At 30.9% G+C, this 24,427-nt stretch overlaps 1 protein-coding gene across 2 annotated transcripts in view; it reads left to right on the forward strand.

Annotated features, from left to right (window-relative positions):
- The window catches only part of LOC139095135 (teneurin-a-like), a 177,053-nt gene that overhangs the window by 101,874 nt on the left and 50,752 nt on the right, over positions 1-24,427 (forward strand). The window contains exons 4-7 of one of the 2 annotated variants that reach the window (XM_070646399.1): positions 1,449-1,607; positions 8,729-8,835; positions 21,836-23,407; positions 23,578-23,724. In XM_070646399.1, the coding sequence (XP_070502500.1) occupies positions 1,449-1,607; positions 8,729-8,835; positions 21,836-23,407; positions 23,578-23,724 (1,985 nt within the window). Of the gene's footprint in view, positions 1-1,448; positions 1,608-8,728; positions 8,836-21,832; positions 23,408-23,577; positions 23,725-24,427 lie in introns of both variants that reach the window. The other variant, XM_070646398.1, reaches the window with a different exon arrangement.

The following is a 24,427-nucleotide window of genomic DNA, read 5'->3' on the forward strand; positions in this document are numbered from 1 at the left end:
AAATATCGCAATTTTTAATAAACCACGTGGTTTAAAATTTTCAGCAAAATAAAACCAACCCTAGCCTATAGTCAAATTCTTTGTAATTCCAGCAATAATTGAACAGAAAATTCACTTTAAAGAGAAAAAAACTCACAAAACTTTATTTCTTCCTCCCTCAAAAAAAAGCAAGTTCTTCCTCCAAAAAAAGAAAATCATCTCAATTTTATTCTTTAATATCACATTTAAAACTGTTCATTTTTATTACGAGAGAAAAATTATTATCACAAGACGTTGAACGAAGTAGAATTGTTGTGCCAATGTTACGAAATAAGAGGAAAAAAAATATCTGAAAATTGCATCATCAGCACTTTGATGAAAATTTTTATATTTCTTCTTATTCCTTTTGCTCTCTGCAGTGATGCTTTAATACATTTTCAGTGGCATAGCATTTTGAAACTCAGAAGTTTCTTTTTTTTGTGTAGAGGAAATAAAAATGAAAATGGAAAAGCATCTGTTTGTGAAAAAAGAAGAAGAAAAAGTTAATATTTTTCGGCAACAATCTGTGCAATTTCAGACCAGAAGTAAGTTTTCTGTTCTCTTTTTTTTCGTTTTATTTATGAAAGGAATATGAGTGGGCAAAAACTATTGCTATGGTGAGTTGAAATTGTTACGATTTCATCAATTCAAAGGAATGGAAGTAGTGAGTTTTATAAAGTTTTGTCGATTTTTTTATTGTCCACCTCGAGATTTTAAGGTTAAAGTTTGGTTAAACTAAGCAAGGTTAACATGTGAAATTGAGCTTTTTTGAATACTTATAGCGGAGCAAAGGAATTTCGATGATTTTGGTAACTTCAAAATGTTGTGGCTACCACGTGGCAACCACGTGGTTTTTGAATAAATTCTACTTTGTCAGCTGGTTAATTAGATTATTCAAAAATGAACATTAGCAACTTCAATCCATGAAAAACATTCAAAACACATGTAAAGCAACATCAGCTTCCAACCCCTTTTGTATACATCGCCATAGCTTACGAAGCGGCAATTAAAAGTTTGAGAAATTTAATAGTCATTCCTATTAACATGAAATTTTCATTAAAATAACTAGACATTACATTTTTCCTCCTCATACTCATTTTCATTTCCTCATTTTATTCCATAAAAACTATCCTCATTCTCGACTGCTTCGTAAGCGCAGCACTAAAGTGATGGAAGAGATTGTTGGTGCTATCAAAAAATATTATTATATTTTTTCTTTCCTATACGGTTGTTCCATCTATAGAGTTATAGCATTTTTTGATGATAGTGGCAATACGCTTCCACCATTGTCTCATTCAATGACACTGTGTGTCTATTTTCTCATTTAATTAAGGAGCACATTTTTATATGTCTGACTATAAAAAAGACCATTCGACGTCATAAATATGATGACAATTACCTTACTGATAAAAAAAACTTTTTCTTTCTAGTTTGGGAACATTACAGAGCGGACATCTACAACAATCACAGGGTATTTCATGCACAAACAATCCCAATTTGGGCGGCTCATCGCCTTTAGTTATGCCAGTTTTTCCACTACGTTCACAAACTGGTCACGGTTCACAATATTCACCTTATTCACCTTCAAGGTTCGTAATCATTATTGAATTTTTTCATCTCATTTTTAGTATATATATTTCTGTGTGTTCCTTTATGCTGCCTGTTTTATGTCATCCTTGTCATGTACTTTTTTGTGAAATTTTATTTAATTATGCTTTATTTTGTTCGTGTGACTTTTTTTTCTTCTTTAATCTATTTTTGGGTATTATTCTTTGAACCTTTTTGTAGTTTTTTTGGAAATGACACTTTTAACTTTATTTATATACATGGATATACATTTGTTTGTGCAGTTTGGATGACTAAATGTAATTTTTGGTGACTTTGTTTATATTTTAAAATTGCTGAATTTTAAATTGAAGATTTGGCAGATTTGTAGGTGTCCTAATGTTGATTATGAGATGAAATGTTCATTTTAGTGTCAAAAATGTCAAAGTTCGAATCTCAGAATCAATAATTTCAACTTTAACCAGCAAATATGTACAAAATTTGATAAAATTGGTTCCTAGAATCTTGAATTTCTGCATTGTGACTTAAGTTTAAGCACAAAGCTCGAAATTGAGTTTAGAACTTCGATTTGAACTATATATATAATGACTGAAGGGCCCAGCCTTATGAGCTGGAGGCACTGCGATTTTAAATCTGTTGTACCACACCCTTTAGACCTACAGTTTATAGTGGGATCCGAACCACTTGCAAGCTCTGCACATTGCAAAGACACGAGTACGTCATAAGACCTGATGTACCCTGCAATGTACCTAGTTACAATTCGTGTGCGCAAGATTTCGTAATGAAAGTCATCCAAATACTAGTATATCCTTGTATACCTAGCAGTGGAGACACATTGTGTACTAAAGACCTCAAAACTCCACCCAACACACGAACCGAGCTTCATAACTAGAACGGTGAAATGGAAAAAGAGCTTCGAAAATTAGACATGGCCTGGGATTGAACCCAGGACCTTTGGCACGTAAGGCCAACGCTCTACCATTTAGGCCACTGATGCCATTTCAGATTTGAACTAACTTTGAGCTCAGGTTTAAGGTCATTGCTCGAGCTTTTAACCTGAAGATTCACAAAAGTTGATGCTTTTGGATTCAAATCCAAAATTAATGAGCAATGCGCCTCAACTTTTCCACACCCAAAAACAGTCAATCTAACTCTATTTACCTTCCATTCATTTCACAACACCGAACCTCTTCTATTTCCATTTTTTTCTTTGTTTTTTTATGCAGAGTAGATGAATATTTTTTTAATGTTAGAAAATTAATTTAATGATGTTCCTATGAATATTAATTAAATTTGGTTCATTATGTTTTTTTTGTGCTTAACAAACTTTGCCGACGTTATTTGTTGAGGACGATGAGACTGAAATAGATATTATTTGCTGACCTTTTGAAGTTCCGTTGGAGGCTCTTGAGAGCTTTTTTTTAAATACTTTTTAGGAAATTAGAATTTTTTTTTCGGCATAATTTTAACGAAATATGGAAATTTTTGCGTGGAAAATTCAAATTTTTTTGGAGGAAATAAAAATATTTGTGTGGGTTTTGCTTTTATAATATTAATGATAAATGTCGATGCATTGACAAATAGCCTCAATGGGATTTAAAATCTTCAAGGTTTTCTCAATTTTTTGTGCTTAAATTTCTGACTTTTATTTTTTAATAAACTTTATTTTCCTCCCTAAAAGTCTCATAAATTTGCATCTAATATAAACTTTCTATTTATATAACATCCAAGCAGCATCCATGAAATATTTTTTCTCATAAGCTCCCAAAAGCTCTTTTTCCTTTCTCAATCAAATCCATGTTGTTGTACAGCATTTTCTTATTCTTAAATTAAATTCTTTGAAGAATCTTTTTTGGCACTTTACCCTTTAAATTTCTTTTTTGCTTTCCTTCAATATCTTTCTCGCTTGAGATGAAAATTGAGAGCATGAAGGAGGAGAAAGGAAAGCAAAAAAATCACAACTTTAAGACGGATGAAGAGAAATTTTTCATTTTTATCGGAAGAATCGATGGAATGGAAATCCTTGAGTGGGAATTTGTTAGAATTTTTTGATTTTTTGGGGGGGTTTGATTAGTGGATATGCACAGATCATTAGTTCATACTTGGCAATGTGTTAAAATTGGGATTAAGCTTTTAAAAGGCAGCTCCAATTTTTCAATATTTTGAGTTTTTATCTCAAAAAGCTTAGAAAATTGAAGAATGTTTCGGGATTGATTGAGCATTTTGATCTCACAAATTTGAATTTGTTCCCTTGTAGGAGCCCAAATCACAATGACCTTAGTTGACTAGAGATGCACCCTGCCCTATAGAAAAACCAGTGATAAGGCTTATAGTTCTAATAAACATAGCCCATGATCAATTATATTGATTCAGTTGATTGATTTTACTCATGAGCACGGCCATTTTAGAGACAGAGCTCGAATTCGACTGAAAATTAAAGTGCAATCGAGTCGACTCAAGTCGAACTTACTTGCTCCATACAAAATCGACTTCTAGCTTTTTTAGGATCTAATTACGTGAATATGTTCGTTGTATGTTGGGCTAGCAAGCCAAAGCTACACTCTTAGAACCCTATATAAACACCATTCTTAGCTAATTCTTGGTAATACCTTACTTTTCACTTCAATTCCTTAATAAAAACTCACTACCCATCCAAAAAACAACAGAATTTCTGACAAAATTACCCTACTCCCTACCAGATTCCATGGCATGTCATGGAAGATGGTACAAAAAGCAAAAAGGATGAGCAGTTTAACCCACTTTTAATATCTCTTTCCTGTGATGTTCTCCTCTTCTTCCTTCAAGTCTTCTTGTTCTTTATACTCGTTGTAAGAAGTTTTATATCAGAATAAAAACAGTGAACAGAAGAAAATTTATATCCAAGTTCTCATATCGATGAGCAGCAAAAGTTTTATCGAGAATTGTTGTACGAAAAAACAGTTTTTTTTTTTGTGCCAATCGATGCTGATGTATATGCAAGTTTTATTGAAACTTGTTTTTACTTTTTATCGAACTTTTTCAAGTATCACATGCTTGAGTTACAGATACCGATATTAGTCTTATAATTGCATTTAATTTAGGATGAGAAAAAGTTCTTTAAATTTTCTTGCCACAAACAATTTTCCTTTTTTCTATGGAAAAATGAAATTTTCCTTTTTTTTTGTCTTTTCATGTCACGTCATGTCAAAAGAAATTATAATTTCTACCTATTTCTTTTTCTTTCTACATTTTACTTATTCATGTTGCATATAAAATGTGAGATTCATTGCACACAATGTTGCCTACTGTAATTTAATTTGTCTCATCTCAGTCGGAATTGAATCAGAATTAGGAATGAGGGAAAGTAAGTTTAGGATGAATTTTTGAAGAGTTTCTTGAATTTAAAGAGTAATTTTGAAGAAATCTTGAATTTAAAACATAATTTTGAATTATTCTCGAATTTAAAGCGTATATTAAAGGCGTTGCTTTAGATTTTATTGCAAAATTAAGTCACAGCTTTGAGTCGTTGCTGTAAAAGCTTAGTTTCTCGCTTTAAATTTGAAAATTTATCAAATCGTCGCTTTTAAAATGAGTTTTAGTCAAATCGTCGCTTATAAAATGAATTTTTGAAGTCATCGCTTCAGATTTTCAATCCACAGCCACATAAATTGAACATTTTCCACCCTCAATTCCAAGATTTATTCTCAATTTCACCTGATTTTAAAAATTTATCGCCCAACTTCCCATCTCAATCTTAATAGACATAATTCAAACCTTAATGTCCCCTCATTTGCAATAAATTTTGGTTCTAAAGAATGAAAAAATAAATTTTCATCTCATCGGATATTCTGTTGAATATTTCGATTTGTGACATGGAAAATTCGACTCTCACCGGAATATATTTTTGTGTATGAATTTTTAGAGTGTTGGCAATTAAATTACCAATATATGTACACAATTCATGCATGTTTCGATTTTTTATATAGCACAGAAAAAACTTAATTAAAATTCAAATTTTTTACAATTTTTTATATATCTGCTCCGGTGCCGATACTGTTGCGGTGTGTGTGGGGGTTGAAATTCTCAATTACAAATGAAAATTCAGCGCAACAGGGACAATTGAGAGTCATGAAAGGGTACGAGAGGAACAAGGGGTTATTATTGATGGATTCTGGCAATAGTAATACAACCGCACGTGCATTAGCTCAAATTTACATCACATTATATTCATTTTGTGCAATACAAAACATCAAATTTGCATCTGTGTATGTTTTAATTCGATTTAAACATCAACCAACTGACACGCAAACGGAATGATAAATTGCATTTGTAATTAATGATTTCATAAAAAATTTATATTTGCACATATATACGACGATATACATGTGCAGTTACAAAATAGATGACACGTCAGGGGCATAAAATTTCTGAGCATGTAAAAAAAATAACGTAAAAAAAGGAAACAATCATTTTGCTGTACGATTTTATGTGTTTATGGACATGATGTGCTACTACATATTCATGATTCTCCATTTTTAGCTTCGAGATGAGAGAAAATTTTATTAAAAAGTATTTTTTTTTTATATGCACATTTTCTTCTTTTTTCTCTGGTTTATATGTCATCCTAAATATTTGATATTTAAATTGAATTTCTTGTGTGTGAGAATGTGTGAGTGAGCATGGAGAAAAAACTGTTGGTGCATTAATTTACTTATTTTATTATGAAATTTGCATTAAAAGGCTCTTTTGGGAGAGTGATGTCGGTCAGAGGAGAAGCTGTGATTTGATCTGTGAAGTGACGACTTACAGAATAATTCATGATTTAAAGCAATGACTCAAAATAAGGAATTTTGCATCAACGACTTAATAATTGACGAATTTTGAGGCAATGACTCAAAAATGGATAAATTTGAAGCGATGACTCAAATATGGATAAATATGAAGCAACGACTCAAAGTTGCAAATCTAAAGTAGCGACACATAATAGAGAAATTCAAAGCAATTACTTAATTAAATGAAATTTGAATCAACGACTCAAATGAACTAATTTTGACTCAAATTTGGAAGAAATGAAGCAAATTAACCATTTTTGAAGCAATGACTCAAGATAACGAGATTCAGAGCAACGATTAATATAATCAATTTACAATCAATGACTCAAATTAATCAATTTTGAAGCAACGACTCAAAAGTATCAATTAACGACTCAAAATTCCAAAATTTTAGCAATGACTCAATATTTAAAATTTTAAAGCATGGTCTAAATTGATAAATTAAGAAGCTACGACTCAAAACTAAAGCACCACTTCAAAAAAAACCCAAATAACCCATCAACCTCATGTCAACTTCATTTTTATACAGTCAACCCATAAAATGACATTTTCGTTAATATTTCCCGCGACTTCTTCCACAAATTACTTTCAAACCAGACATCCCATTACTGTACATGCACGATAGCCTAACGATTGCAATCAAAATAATGAAATTTGCTGTTTAATGCTTTTTTTCCGTTAAAAAAATTTTTGCTGGTGATGATATCGGCCATTAATTTGTGTCCACATTACAGCACCTACGTTTTTAACATAAATTTCATTATATTTTGCGTTCAATGATGTCACACATTAATGACATTAATGTTACGTGCGATCATAATAAGATGAAGGCAGTTGGATGCTGGATATTGATAACCTTGAATCTCGTCGTCAACATTAAGCGCCATTGAAGTTTAATGAACAGAAATTCCTTTTAAAATTTACTGTTTTTATGTTGTCGTCACCCAAATGAAATCGTAACAATTATCAAACAAAAGCGTGAACTTCAACACGCTCGTGTTTCTGTTGTGAAAGCGATTTTTAATTGCTTTTAAATTATTTAATGAAAATCATTTTGTTAATTCACCTTTCATTATTGTTTCTACTCATCAGCGTGCTTCGTTCTATATCGCACATATTTTGCTGTTGTTTTACTATTTAGCTGTGCGGTGTTCCTTTTTTTGCAGAACTGAACTGTTGATAGTAAACGATGACAAAGACTAAAATACCTGAAATTGTATTTAGCGAGAATTGTTGGGGTAAATGGAGTGTATTTTGAGGGAATTTTAGATTTTTTGTGTTGAATTCTACGTTTTAAAAATTCAAATTTTTAAAAACCGTTAAAATTTGAAATTTTCAAAACCGATAAAATTCAAAAATTTAAGATTTATTAAATTTTAAAATTTATAAACTGCCAAAATTGCTAAAATCAATAGTCAAAAAAATTAAAAATTTATAAAATGTTAAAATTCAAAATTTTTAAAACCGTTAAATTTTTAAAATTTCAAAATTGAACATTCTCAATATGCGTTCCACTCTCATCATCCACTCAATACATTCCCATCCAATTTTCACATCCCCCACGAAAAATTAAAACAGTAGAAAATAATAATGAATAATATTTTATTCATTTAAATGAGCGAAGTGGCAATTTGCTATTTTCGTACGTTAATCCGATTGAAAGGATTTAATGTTTTGTGATGTGTTTCCCGAAAATAAAAATACACAGCAGCGGCACGGCGAGAGGATTTTATATTATAATTTATTGAAAGGGAATGTGGAAATAATTTTTATTCACTCTCGCTCTCTGTCGCTGTATCTCGATGTGTCTCGCATAATGAGATTATTTAATTAATTTGTTTATAGTAGAAATTAGTTTTTTTTTTGTTATTTTATGCTTGCTACTGATGATGGTGTTATTTTTTGGGTGTGTTTTTGATACTTTTTGGGTGAAAATTTTGATATTTTTTGTGAATGAATTGAATTAATTATTTGTGATATGAAATGATATTTTGAGAAGTTTTGAATGGAATGTTAATTTAAAATTTAACTTTTTTAAAATTATTTAAAATTTATAAAATTTTTAAAATTATTAATTTTTTTAAATTATATAAAAAGTAGTAAATTATTAAAAATTATTTAATTTTAATTTTAAATTATTTTAAAACATTTTAAAAGTTTTCCAATATTTTAAAATTTTTAAAATTATTCAAAATTTTTAAATTTTACTTTTTCATATTTAAATTTTTAAATTTACAAAATTATTAGAAATTTTATTTTAAATATTAATATTTATTTTAAAAATTATTAAACAAAATATTAATTAAACAATTTTTAAATTCTTCTAATTCCAGGTTTCAGATAGACAAAAGATTTCAGCATAGGTGCTCATGGAAATGTTTTAGTATTGCCTTAATATTGTTAAGTATTGTTCTCGCAACAATGGTAGCCTATTTCGCAAGTAAGTAACATTCAAATACAAAACTCTTTAACTTTTTTCAAAAAATTAAAAAAAAGTAATGCAAAAGTTTGAAGAAACAAAAAAAAAAGGGGGAAAAATTTCTCTTGTCATGCCAATAAATCTCATTATCCACATCAGTTAGCATTTATTTCACAAAATCTGAGAGTGTGAATTCATGCTATTTTAAATATCCTGACATCACAGCCCCGTCTCAACAACAAAAAAATAAAGGAAATCTTTTAACTTTTTTAGCGCAAAAATTATATATTTTTTTAAAACTTTCCAAAAGGCAAAAAAAAAGAATTTTTTTAATCAAGAAAATTTTTCTGACTTTTTTCACTCTCAAATGTCAAATTATGAGCGAATTAAAGCGGCAAGAAGTGAAAATAAAAAAAAAAAAACTTTCACTTTATGATTATTAATATAAAGAGAATAAAACAAGTGGCTGGAGGTGGTTGAGTGATAAAGAGTTTAGTAAAAGGGGTGAATTTGGCTAGGCTTTGGATGGAAATAGCTTGAGTAATTGGGTAGGAAATAGGAGGCAGAATAGGGGTTTTAGTAAGGATTGAGTAGATTTTGTTGATTAAGCATAGTGACATGAGAATTTTCATATTTTAAGAGAGATTCCGTCTCTAAAATTCAATAATATTCCAGAATAACCTCAAAATCTCGAAATTTTATAAAAATTTGAATTCTTGCGTCAGAATAACCTACGCAAAGCATAAGACAGTCCTTTTGAATTAAAGACACAACAGGATAACAATCCAAGATGGACACACAATAAGGGTTCGCTAGACAGATGTCGAGCTTGAGATTTTGATGAATTTCCTTATGGTTTTGATCTCGGTGTCGGTTTAGGTATCATTTTCGGTCCTAAAAATTTGCCTAAACCAAGATTCCAAGAATTTCTATAAAAAAATGCTTAAAAATCCAACAATATGGCCTAACGACAGAATCATTAGGACTCGGTACGATATCAAAGCAAAATCCAGCAATTTCCATCAATAACTTACGGATATACCTTCAATAACCTCACAATCCCGACAATCATTCCTCCACCCTTAGAACCCCTAACCTCCAAAAGAACCACTCAAACATTTTAACTCCATCAAAAAGAAGTAATTTGACAACTTTAACTATAGTCACGCAATGTGCCAATATATTAAAGCGCGAAGCGACAAATTAAAGTAATTTTCTATGTGGCTCGTCGCTGTCAAAAAAAAGTTTTCTTTCTGACGGCATTTTTCTTTCTTTGAATCAATTCAAGTAAAATGAAATTTAATTCAATAATAAAAATAATAAAAAACAGTAAAATGATAAAAAATTAATGGAAATAAATGCAAGAACATGACATTTAGACATTTTTTTTGTGTCGGAAATTTATGGGAATGCGTGACCCATGTTTAGGCGGAAAGAAAAAATAAATAAAACTTTTCCTATTTCCACCTTTATACGCAAAAAATAACAAACAGCATTGAAGTGCTGATTTTTAATTAAATTAAGTCAGAAAATTTTGTGTGTGTGCCTAACTTGAATGCCCTTACCCGAGATTATGAAGCAAAATGCGACATAAAAAATACATTAGGAAGTGCTTTAAAGTCATGCAAAGTTTTTTCTAAATAGCCTCAGGTTGTGTTTCGGTACAAGGTCAAGAAGTAGCTTGTAAGAACACTCAACAAAAGTTTTATTCTCATGTTCTCGAGTGTTTTTCTTAGTCTAAATTTAAAATTCTTGTGAAATTCTGATAATAAATTTAAAAAAGTGAGTCTGTTGTATTCGTGTACTAAAAATAAAATGTTAGAACTGATTTTTTGGGGAGAATATGAATTAAATTGTTCATTTTGTAGTATTTAGGAGGAAATTGTTAATAACACAGGCAGAAAATAGCATTAAAGTGTTGAATCGCAAAAACTAGTATTTTTTTGGCAATTTGCCTTAAAAAATCCAACGTTTTTACTTGTAATTTTTAAATTAAATGGTTTGTTTTAATTCTGTTAATGACCAAACACGCTTGCCACTTTTTTCTATCAATTTTGTTTAATTAACAATTGCAAAAACGATAATTTTAATTAAAATTCTGCAAAAAACTTTTTGAGGTGAGAGCACGTGGTCAACATGTGTTTTGGCTAAGAAATCGTGAAATTTTATTTAGTGTCTTGACTAAAATTAAGGTCTAAGCTGTGCACTGAATGTAGATACTTAAGATTAGTTGGTAAATAATGCATATCTAGAAAAAGTCTTAGATTTATTCCTAAATCCTCATACAAATGCTTAACATCATCAATGACCTTTCATATCTATTCAAAGCCTTAATCTAACCGCTCTCAAATGCGCCCTAATAGCCACTCAGCAACTCATCATACCTTCTTCTTATTCCTCGTTTAATTTTACAAATTCAAGCCTCTCTCGCCATCCTTCATCCTCCGTCACAAGTCTCATTTCACATAGATTCATTCCTCAGTATGAAAATATTTATCTTTCATCTTTTGCTCCTATCTTTCTCATTCACTGCCATTGCTTACTTAATAATTTTTCTTTTTTTTGCTTTTCTACCATCTCATTCTCATCTTTTTTGTAAGTCTCTCTCTTACAAAAATTTTTACTTCGAAAAAGAAAGGCAAAAGGGAAAAGTTCGTTAAATAAATTTTCAGTTTGTTCACGTTGTGTAATCATATCGCTATTATATTATACTGTGCAGACATACAGATACACAATGATAGTAGGAATAAAGCAACAAAGTTTATGAAAAGGGTTAAATTTGATTGAGATGGGGGGTGATTGAGAGGAGCTTTTTTTGATGAATTTTGATTCAGTTTTATTGGACTGGATGGATGGTAGGGTTGGGGTCGTTTATGGGGGGTTGGATGAGGCTTCTTAGTTACTTACTTAATTCGCTGGCCGTACAGATCAGCTGGCCGTACCGACGGCACCTGAAGCCTGGCTCTTACGTTGGCTACTGCTTACCGGATAAGGCTCCTAACATGGATTCCGTTAGATTGTCTGGATATGTAGGTCAGAACTAAGTTTAATCTTTTACAACGTCGTAATTTACATTATTAAATCATACAAGCTTAGATCTTATCCTACAAACTTACAAAATGACTTTCATCCCCCATTTTCCATGTAAAACAGCTCAAAAATCCCAGAAAACTTACATATCCATAAAGCAAGAGAAACATGAACAAAAAAAAAGTTAAAGTAAATGTGAAGAGAGGTTATGTAAGTTGTATGCACATGTATGATATCTAATTAAAATCATAAACTTACCCCAAAAAAAAGTGAGTATGTGTGCAGCTTACAGCTTACATGAAACAAACTAAAGATGAAGGTAGAAGAAGACCTACGAAACTCTTATGTATATAATTTAGAATCTTTGTATGTTGTTGCTTTTTAATATTAATGAGAGACTTTTTCATATGAATCTTATGAGGCTCTCACATTTCCATAATATGAGAAAATTTTCAAGCACCAAAAAAATTGTTGTTTAAGAATGCTTGAAGCTAGAGGCTGAAAAGTCTCGAAGTTTTTCTGTCTTTTACTCTCTCTTAAATGTTGAGGACTTGTGATGAAATTTAATGAGATATCTTCTTGTTTCGTCTTGAGGACATGGATATATGATGTTTACGTGAAGAAGAAAGTATTAAAATTTTCATTTATGGCAAATTAAGGAATAGGATTACATGATGATGATATTACGGAAGTTTGTGAATTAAAATTTATTAAAAATTTGAATTTCTTTAAGAAACTTGGAAATATTATTAAAAAATTTAATTTAAACTTTTGAATAAGGACTTAAATTTAGAGAATGCAGTAATTTTTGAATTTAAATTTAAAAATTTGAAATCTTGAAATTGAAAATTTAAAATATTGGAATTTTGAAATTGAAAATTTAAAATATTGGAATTAAGAATTTAAATTTCTAAAATTAAAAATTTAAAAAATTGACATTAAAATTTAAAAATTTGAATTATTAACTTTAAAGGATTGCGTTTGCAATAAAGTTACATTTTAAAATGTCAAAACTAAATATTGGCAATATACATTTGGTTTTTAAATTTAAAAATTTATTAAGTTTAATTTGAAAACTTTTGTGAACTTTATTTGAAAAAAAAAGAATTTAAATTTGAAAATTCATAAATTTCAATTTGATAAACTAAAATATTTTTTAAATTAAATTTGAAAGTTAAAAACAAGATTTTAAACTTTAAAAATTCGAAAATTGAATTTAGAAAATTAAATATAAATTAAAAAATTCAAACTAAAATATTGAACATTTTAAAAACATAATAATTATTAAAAACTTTAAGAAATATTAAATTACATAGCAAAAATCAACTTTTATCAATTCCTTAATATCCAAAAAAATACTTTAGTGATTACTTAATTACCCATTCAACTCTACTCCCATTTCACCTAAGTAAACAAACTTTCATCTTTACATTAAAAATTCATCACAAGTATTACTATAAAATACCGATTATATTCATTATGAATCCCTAGGCTAAAACTCACTGAAAAACTTTTTTCTTTCCAAAAAGTAAAGCCTAAAAAATTTTCTTCTTCCTTGAAATGTATCAGCATAACAACAACAACAACAACAACAAGACAAAAACTTTAAACCATTTAAAGTTTACTTCAGAAACCTTTTGAACTTTTAATAAATTTTTGAGTCTGCCTTACTGTAAACTATAGAGTATGAAGCCTTTTCACGCTTTTACTTCTTCGCTTCTTGAATGAAAATTAAAAAAGAACTTTAAAGCATAAAAAGAAATTTTTAAAACCGGCATGAGATGAAAAAACTTCTTTACATCCTACATTCATTGCAAAATTGCTTGCTTGTCTTCACCATAATATAAACACGTTCATTGAAGACGGTAAATAAACAAATATAAATAAGCAAATATGTGTATACAGCACATATAAAACTGAATGAATGTGGATGGATTATGAAGAAGTGTGCTATAGCATATTTAAATTAATATCATGTTTGAATTATTATACACACAATAGGAATAAATTTGACTTAAATAAGACTCTAATTTAGTATTCATCTCCGATTTTATATGTTTTACTTCCTGCATGCGTCTGACGTTGACTGTTGTGTTGTAAAATTTTTCCTTTTTTTTCCTATTCTCAATGGATGATGTGATTCTCAATGTCCCCCAGAAGGATGATAGATAGATAGAGGATGGGGTAGGCGGCAAACTTTAGTTACATGCGTGTATTTTATGATCCTCAGAGTTGGAAATTTAAAATTTATTTAGAGTTGAGTTAATTTTCATAATGTCTTGCAAATGAAATTAAGCGCTAAATTAGCAATAGAATATTTTATAATCTTTAATCCAACTAAAAAACATCAAATATTGCTCAATTCAGGACAACAACGTTCAATAATTGTTATTTTGACTAGTTAAATTTGAAAAATGCTGAATTCAGATATAAAACATTCAAAAAATTTAAATTGATCAAAAAAATTTACGAAAAACTTTCAAATATTCGGGATTCAGCAACAAAACATCCAAAAATGGTTGAATTTTGAATTAAACATTCAAAAATTGCTGAATACAGCAATTAAACATTCAGAAATTTGAAATTCAGCATTAATGCATCCAAATGTTGCTAAATAGAGCAATAAAACATTCAAAAACGCTGAATTAATCAAAAAGACATCTAAAAATTGTTAAATTCAGCAATAAAACATTCAAAAATGCTGAATTTATCACAAAAACATCCAAAAATTTAAAATTCAATAAGAATTTCACTTAACCTAACCAATTTACACCCAACAAAAGTGACTTCTGTTTTAGAAGCCGTATCAAGCACTTCCTAGATCACTATTAACTTCAACCCTGCTTACATCATCCGTAAAACGAGAAAATCCCTTTCTCATGCTGACTCAAAAAAAAAAAAAGTAAAAAAGAAGCCAGAGAAAGAAGAAAAAAATTGTATTTAACTGTAAAAAGGGAGGAAATGTATGTTTTACAGCTCTACGATTTTCATACATTGCAAATACACTGCCTGAAATTGCCATCATTAAAAATCCTTTTAGTCTCTCTACAGTGGGAAATCAACATGAATAGAAAAATGAAATGGAAATGGTAATATATATAGCATGAATGTGAGCACACAATAACAACATAATTATAAAGCTAGCGTTTACATTTCAAAGTGAATTAGTCGGATCATAAATTAGACAGCTACTAACGGGATTTTCTCGTCTTCCTTGCTCGTCTTCACTGAGCATTGGTTGCTTCCGTTTCAGTTTTTTTTATTTTTACGTAATTTTTCACTTTTTATGCAGTTTTCAGTTTTATACAATTTTAAATTTCATTTCATTTGGAAATAAAAAAAAAAAATCATTTCAGACGTCGGTAAATGGAGACGGAATGGGAATTGAAAATAAAAAGGATTAAAAAGAGCTTCTAATGATATTTAATGTTCAACTTTCTAATTCTTTCTCTTTTTTTTGTGAATTTTTAAGTGAGAAACTTGACTGACTTTAATGTGCTCGTCTGGTGTGATTCATGGTGAATTGAGTTTTTTCGCCTTAAAATTTTTAAGGAATAAATTGGATTTCTTAAGAAGAAGTAGCTAAAGGAGTCGAGTGTTAGCTTGGCAATTCAATTTAATTATTTCTTGGACTATTTTAATTAGAAATAATTTGTTAATTTTTACTAATTTAGGTAATGTTACTTACCTAAATGGGGACTCTAGTTGATGTTAATGGTGTCAAAAATGACCCTAATAGGCAAATAGCATGTTTTAATGATACAGAAAGACCACAACGTGACCTAAGAGCGGTCTCTATGAATTTTAGGATGATAAGTCCGATTTTAATCAATTTTGATAATTTTTATCAGTTCCTAGTCCTTGGAAGCTATTAAATTTACAAAATTCAAACAATTTTTGATCCAATTCTTTAACGGCATTACTTCCTGATACAATAGAATGTATAAAAACCATTTAAGACAATGGTGGCCAATTGAAGTACCGTGACACACTAAAATATTGTACTGGAAACTCAGATGTGCCTTAAACAAGCCTTAAACAATTTCAAAAATCCCCAAATTGGTATTTTTCTAACATTTTGACCACAAAACTGCACCAAATTTGACAATTCATCCCCAGAACCTTCCCATAAGCTCCCATTGTCCACCCCTTCACTAACAATCTTGTTCATCTCAACTGATAGTTGCAAACAAATGTAATTATTTATTATTTTCCTGCTTCCATACACTAACCCCATAGGGGGGGTTCTGGAATGTATAATAATCAAGTATCCATTAGCATTTTAATGGTCTACATCTAAAAGTAAATGTAATCAGCACAACATCTTAAATGAAAGCATCCTGTAAACAATTATCCTTTATTGCTCTTCCAGGCCAACAGCAACACAACAAAGAATTTCTTCATGAATAAAGAAGAAAAAGAGAGAGGATGAATCACTTAAATGGCACTAAAAAAGACCAAAAACTAGAAAAGAAAAAAAAAGCTTGACAAATTAAATTAAATATATTTCAGTAGTCAGTATACAGGAAATGAGGTCAATGGGACTATGATTCATATTATATTCTGATTTAATTTCCACATGCTCTTAGATACTCTGTTCATCCGTAATTTTTCAACAAATGACTCTGAATGGATATTTTTTTTTGTCTCTATCCAATTTGAAGATGTACATGCAAAATGAAAATAGTGGAAAATGTACAATGTGCATGCACATATATATATGTATATCCATTCAGTTCTTTTGCTTCTCTATCGTACGGTAACAGCACTCTGTATCAGTATAAAAAAAAGGAAGATTAATTGAATGAAATTTATTTTTGCATGCGATGGATTACGATATTTTATTGTAGTCTTTCTATCGCTCACACTTATTCTCGCTCTTTTGCTGTATTTTTTTTTTGTATTCCATGAGGACTTTTGAGTTGAGGATGGTTTTTGTAGGCTGTTTTGGGCGGTTTGTCCTGTTTGGGGTATTTATGGGTTTTAAGTCATGTCTTGTCTGGGGTTGAAGGCCTTGGACTATCCTTTATGTACTATACTAGGCTTTGTGTCCTGCATTAGCCTTTGTGTTCTGTACTAAGCTTTGTGTCCTGTACTAAGCTTCAAATCCTGTACTCAGCTTTTTGTCCTGTATTAGGCTTTTTGTCCTGTATTAGGCTTTGTGTCCTGTACTAAGCTTTGTGTCTTGTACTGGCCTTTGTGTCCTGTAGTCGGCTTTGTATCGTGTACTAGCCTTTGTGTCCTGTACTAGACTTGGTGTCTTGCATTAGGCTTTGTGTCCTGTACTTGACTTTGTGTCCTTTTTCTTGCCGAATGTCCTATTTGGGGCTTATTGCTCTGTACAAGGCTTTGTCTCCTGTTCCATGAATTGTATCCTATGCCTGGCTAATTGTCCTAATGGGATTCTTCGTCTTGATTGAAGCATGTTGTCTATTTCAGGCTCATTTTGTCCAATACAGGGGTTTAACTCCTCTTCAAGTCATTCAATCTCAAAACCCAATATCCATGAGAAATACCCAATACTAATGATGAATGTCCATCAATATTACAAATATCCATTCAAAAACCCAGAAACTGCGCCATTGCCACCTACCTTCCACCACACATATGCAAACAAATCCTCCCAATTCTCTATCCAATCCATATATGTTCATTTTATATTTATTTCTGAAAATGTGCTACTTGAATACAGAACAGTTTTCGATCAGTGTATGGTCTATTGAGTTATTATTAAATGAAAAGCTTATTCCTTTACATTCATTTGTACTCGAAAAGCTATTTTCAATTCATTCGATTTGCGAGTGTATCCAAAAAATAAAATACAAAAAAAAATAAAAGAATTTCTCGTTGAAAATTAAATTAAAAATCATTTCCAATATTAAATATGCATTAGCGCTATGCGCTAAATTTCTACATCACATATGTCGTATCGCGTTCCAATTGCAGCTATCGATTGTTGTTTGTAGCAATTAGCAAATACCGAAAATATTATTTTTTGACGATAATTATTTTGAAATCTTCATAAAATGCTTTTTAATACAAAAATCAAATTAAAAGTCAACATAAATTTTATGTGAGTGGCAATTATGATGATTGGATTGGATGGATTCAAATTGGTTAGGGGATGTGAGGATGCGAGGGGGGTTGGTACTGGGATTGGAGTTGTTTGAATGTTGTGTAACGCTTTTAAATGCCAATTTGGGATCTTTAATGTAAGAGAATGTATGAGAGCAATGATGCAAGGGTCAAGGTACATGGATTCTGCGATTTGAACTTGGTTTCGATTCCAGGGAACATCTGATGTCATTTAATGTTGGGTAACGACAATTCAGACACTTTAATTTATGCAAATGTAGGATGATTCCGATATAAAAGTCAGGGATGATGCATTCTCCATTTCGAGCCTAGATTTGACCCCTAAGGACTTTCAATGACACATATTTCAGACCCAACCGATTATAGCTCATAGGACAAACCGAAATATCGGCCTAGAAAATGTCACGCAACATTTAAACGAACCCCAACAAAAAAAATTGATTGAAAAATGCAAATTGACCCTCCCACTCTTCAAAAATCATCCAAAAATGACCAAAATTCATCACGGAAATGAAAATTTACTTTTTTTTCGGAAGAAGAAAATTGAAATTCATTTTCACAAATTTTTCCTACCTCCTTGAATAGCCGATAAAAAAAAAATAGCAAATGGATGATGTACGAAAATTAAATTTTCAAAATGAAATTTCCTCCTGAATACATTCATTATATTACTATCTATCTCAATTCCTGTATAAATATGTGCTGAGTAATATGCATGGGAAAAAAATACCTCTACACAATATTCTTTCAGTTCTTTTTTTTTGCAAGTTCATAGCTCCTATTTTAATTGTCTAATGGATTACACATTCCATTGTACCATCCATATAGAATTGTTTTCCTACCCTTCAGAATGAGCTTGGAAATAAAAACTATAAAAAAAAAAAAATTGTAGACTGTAGACGAAAAGAAAATTCCATTAATTTACTGCACGAAAAACTAATTAGCTTGAAAGCTCCCGGCAAAATGAATCAATGAAATGCAATGTAAACATCAGTGATAGCAGTATGGAAAAACAACATGAAGGAGGCAAAAAAAATGGAGAGAAAATTAGTTTAAGAAAATGTAATTTTTGTTCTGTTTGCAAATGGGGATTGAATGGAGCGCATTTTATGGAGAGATCTTAAAAGGATGGCTGACATTCAGTGCAATTTTTATGTACAAAAGTGGCCAAATATAAGCATTAAATTCAACTGACGTATAAAATTCAAATCTTGTTAAAAGCTCAGCTGAGTTTGAAAATTTAACGGTTTTCTGAATTTCAACTTTAGTTACAAGCCCTTTTGAGTTTGAGAATTTAAGACTTTCTTATATTCATGTCTACTTACAACTTCTGCTGAATTTGACATTTTATCAGTTTTCTGAATGAAATTAAATTACAAGCCCCTCTGAGTTTGGCAATTTAACGCGTTTCTGAATTCCAAACTCGGTTCCAAGCCCCTCTTAGGCTGAAAATTTAAGTTGTCAGCCCCTCTGCGTTTAGAAATTTTACAGTTTTCTGAATTTTAAATTCAGTTTCAAATTCCACAGAGATTGCAGATTGAAGTTACAAGCCCCGCTGAGGTCGAAAACGATAGTTCCAAGCCCCTCTGAGTTTTAATATTCAACTGGTCTTTAAAAACTCATTTAATTGCTCTAACTGGTGCCAAAATGCAAAAAACAAATATTCAATAAAGACTCACCATTCTGATATCATCAATATTCATTATTTCATCTACAAAGTGCACAACAAGTTGACTTTTCTTTCATTTTTCTAAGGAAAAACTGCATACAAAATTGAGTTACAAATGTAACAAAGTTTCTTCCTTGTGTTCCTTATCACAAGGTTTTTTTTTTCTTCTCTCAGTAGTTCCACATTTTTTTCTTCTTTTCTTTTACATTCGAACTACAACACACAAAAAAAATGTAGGAAATGGAATGAAAGGAGAAAAAAAAATGTTGAATTGTTTTTCAATTATGGGGTTGAAGCCTTTAGGGAAAAACTTACTTACTTCTAGTGAGAATAGAAATTGCAATGTACAATGGATTTTTTCCTTTTCTTTTTCTCGTTACGATTTCCTTTTTTTTATTTTATTTGATGAGAAATTTTTTCCTTCAATGCTTCGTGCAATTTTTTTTTATTCTTGTTTGTGATGTTCGATGACTTGAATTTTTGTAAGACACTCGGAAAAAAAGATTTTGATTGATTTTGCGTTTTGCAGTGGTTTCTGGAACTTAATTTTTTATTTTACAAAGCTTTTCAATGGTTACTGCGTTTGAAAACAATTTAACGGAATTTTGGAATTTAAATTTCAACGAATTCTGGAACTTAGAATTTTAACGGATTTTAGAAATTCAAATATTGACGAAATTTGAATTCAGAATATTAATGGATTTTAAAATTTTGAATTTTTTGTTGTTGTGATGGAAAATCTTTTAAAAAATTTTGAAATTTAAATTTCACCAAATTCTGGGTTTGAATTCTAACGGAATTTAAAATTTTGAATATTAACTCATTTTGCAACCTCAAATTCTAACGAATCATCCTTTTTGTTCCTTTTGTGAAACTCAAATGATAACGGATTTCTGAAGTCAAATTTTAGTGAATTTTAAATTGTTACTGAACTTTGAAATTTAAATTTTGGTGAATTTTAAATTTTAACTGATTTAAAAAATATTTTTAATTCAATTAATTGAAGAAATTAAATTAATTGAAATAAAAATTAAAATGCTCAGAAATTTCAAAACTTAAATTGTAACGACTTTTTGAATTTCAAACTTATCTGGATGAGATATTAAATTATGACAGGCTTCAGTGCTTAATTGCTCCTGCCAAAAGCCTCTCATGTAATCACAACCTGGATGGTTGTACTTGACTTAAAGCCATTTCAATCAAGCTAGTCACGCAACTTGTTAAATACCTGTCAGCATATTCTTATTATGTCATCATTAAGACTAGAATTCATAAATTACAGTCATTACCTCATTCTTTGTTCTTGCTCACTAGGTTAAGGTGGAAGTGCATTCCTACCTCCTCTCAATACAAAAGACCCATCAACATGCACTTAAAATCCAATTTTCAAAAGAAAAATCATGCAATTTTCACAATGAAAATTTAAGAATTTTTCCCTCAGTGCACCTCAATTCAACTCACAATTCACAAGTGCATACAGGAAACTTTCATTCTTCCATCTCTGATTTCACGATTTGTAGAGAAAATTGTAATGAAAAAACAATTGTTTGATTTTGAAATGAAAGATTTTTTTTTATATTTCGCATTTCATTTTACAATTTTATGGAATTAAAAATTCATAATTCTCATTGGATTTACGAGCGTTTCTTCAAACTTTCATCGTATTACTACTGATGGGGATAGACGATTTATGGGATGTTATTTAATGGAATATTGATTTTGGAGAAGTTATTAATTTTTGTGATTTATATTGAGTAGTTTTGAATTATTACAAAATGATATTTTAATGTATTTCTAAAATTGAAATAAATAACGGCTTCTTAAAATTTGAATTTTTTCAATTTTGTGAAACTCACTTAACGGTTTTTTAAAATTCAAAGTTCAATGATTGTTCAAAATCCAATTTTTAACGGTTTTCCAAAATTCGAATTCTAACGGTTATCAAAAATTCAAATTCTATCAGTTTTCTAAAATTCAAAATTTATTGCTTTTCCAAAATTCAAATTGTAACGATTGTTTTAAATTCAAATTTTAACGGTTTTCTAAAATTAAATTTGAACGGTTTTCAAAAATTCAAATTTTCCATCATTCAAGTTTCAGTCGTCTACCCCCCATCACAGCAACCATTGCAAAAAAATATTTTAAATTCCAATCTCATAAATTTTATCCAACCTTACATTGCACTTTACTTATCAATTTCCTCTTACTTCCATTTCTTTCTAGCAGTGAGCTCAATGAAACCAAATATTGATCCATCAAATTGTATTCTAGTCCAGGATGTAAAATCATCACAATCACTAGCGAATCCACAAAGTCATCATGACGGTACAATGAAAAGTTTAAATTCAAATGGATATCGTTCAACGTATCCAACGGAAGAGACACTACAATTGAGCACAATTGATCATACAACATCGTATCAGAATCATCAGACGTATCAAGATCAACAGCTTACATCACCGCTTGTACAACCACAAATTATGGAATTAAAAGATTTTAATGTACTTCATCAGACCATCATACCGCCATATCAATTTTGGAATGTTGAATTTCGTAATAAACATCCGGCATTTGTACATTTTAACCTGACTATGCCATGGGGTGCAAATTTTGCTGTTTATGGACGACGTAATGTCTTACCAAGTATAACACAATATGATTTTGTAGAATTTATTAAAGGTGGACGATTGGATCAAAATAGAATACGTAGACGTCGTGACATTATGGATGAGATAATGATACGTTATGATAAGACATATGATATGCTTGCTGATAGTCGTGATGTTAAGCCAAAAGACAATGATGATACGACAATTGATGATAACATGAAGAGGATCAAACCAAAGACATATGACATGTCATCGATTGATGATAATTCATTGACACCACAAAGTGACTTTCATATGTCATCATACCTTCATTTGTCACCAAATGAGCAACATATTATATCCAAACGGTCACCAGATGGTAATAAAATCAATATGGACACAATGATGGTTAATGTAACAGTTATTCAGTATCTTGATATTGGTCGATGGTTCTTGGCGATTTACAATGATGAACTTGTGGCACATTCAATTCAATTAATTGTCTCAGAAGCTGAAGGCGTAAGCAACAGTTGTCCAAATGATTGTAGTGGACATGGATCATGTTATTTGGGTAAATGTGATTGTATTGATGGATATCAAGGTGTTGATTGCTCGAAAAGTGTCTGTCCGGTATTATGTTCAGCACATGGTCATTATGGTGGTGGAGTTTGTCATTGTGAGGATGGCTGGAAAGGATCGGAATGTGACATTCCAGTAAATGAGTGTGAGATGCCAACATGCTCAAGTCATGGACGTTGTATTGAAGGTGAATGTCATTGTGATCGTGGCTGGAAGGGACCATTCTGTGATCAAGCTGATTGTCAAGATCCAACATGTTCTGGACACGGAAGTTGTGTGTCTGGTCAATGTTTCTGTAAGGCTGGATGGCAAGGTGATGATTGTGCAGCAAGAGATCAACAAGTCTATAAATGTCTACCAAGTTGCTCCGACCATGGACATTATGATTTGGAAGCAGCTTCATGTGTCTGTGACCGTCACTGGACTGGACATGACTGCTCGCAGGCTGTCTGTAGCTTAGATTGTGGACCAAATGGAATATGTGAATCGTCACGATGTCGTTGCAATCCTGGCTGGACGGGTGCATTATGTGAGCAATTAACATGCGACTCACGATGTTCAGCACATGGACAATGTAAAAATGGAACTTGTGTATGCTCACAAGGATGGAATGGAAAATATTGTACATTACGTAAGTAGCTATTTGTTGTTTTGTTTAGGATTGTGCACTCTGGATGACTTTTTGGAATGAATGTTTCCAATTTAAGGCTCATGATAAGCCAGAGTGCCATAACCTCAAAATTCCTTCACATTAAAATTCTTATCTCAATTTCATTTTCTCTCTTTTCTTATTCTTGACAGCTGGATGCGAAAATGGATGCTCACGTCACGGTCAATGTACATTAGAAGATGGCGAATACCGTTGCGATTGTATAGAAGGATGGGCCGGGTCTGATTGTTCCACACCACTGGAGATGAACTGTAATGATGGCATTGATAATGATAAGGGTAAGCATCATTTTACGATACTTTTTTTTTCGTTCATTGATTTCCTATCAACGGCCACATCACATTTCAACATCGCATGTACATCCACATAACAGACGGTTGTGCTATAGATATTTTTAAGCTTGAAATTGATGACACTTTTTGAATATAAAAAGGAAAATCTTTTTCTTCTTGATGGAAAATTTATTTTATTTTTGGTTGGATCTGCGTTTTGGGATGATGTCCTTTTGTTTAACTGCTGTTGAGTGATAAGGGGTGAATGTTTTTTTTTTATATGAATTAAAAGAAATGAGTTGATGGTTGATGAGTTGGAAGGGTATTTTTTGGGGTTGGATGGTTGATTGTTGTGGATAGTTGCAGGAAATTGCTAGGAATCTTATAAATCTGCAACAGAATTGTTGTCCGGAGGATCAGTCTAGCTTTATTTAGCAATAGATGACACGATTGAAAAAATTCTTTAGAATTTACTCGAATAGAGCCAAAAACTCCAAAAAACATGCTCAAATTACCTTCAAATAGCTGCTATTCATATTAATGCTGTTCCTACAAATCAATTGTGTCCATATGATCCCAAAAAGTCGCTAGATTGACCACCAAGTCGACATACTGACGATTAATCGTCAAAATGACATGAAGGTACAATAAAGTCACTCTTAAGGTATTGCTAAAGCCAGAAAATGAGATTTCTTATTGCGTTTCGTTT

This window comes from Chironomus tepperi, unplaced genomic scaffold (assembly GCF_022539635.2).
Source record: "Chironomus tepperi strain 1889 unplaced genomic scaffold, CSIRO-AGI_Ctep_v1 contig_359, whole genome shotgun sequence".
Lineage (NCBI taxonomy): Eukaryota > Metazoa > Arthropoda > Insecta > Diptera > Chironomidae > Chironomus > Chironomus tepperi.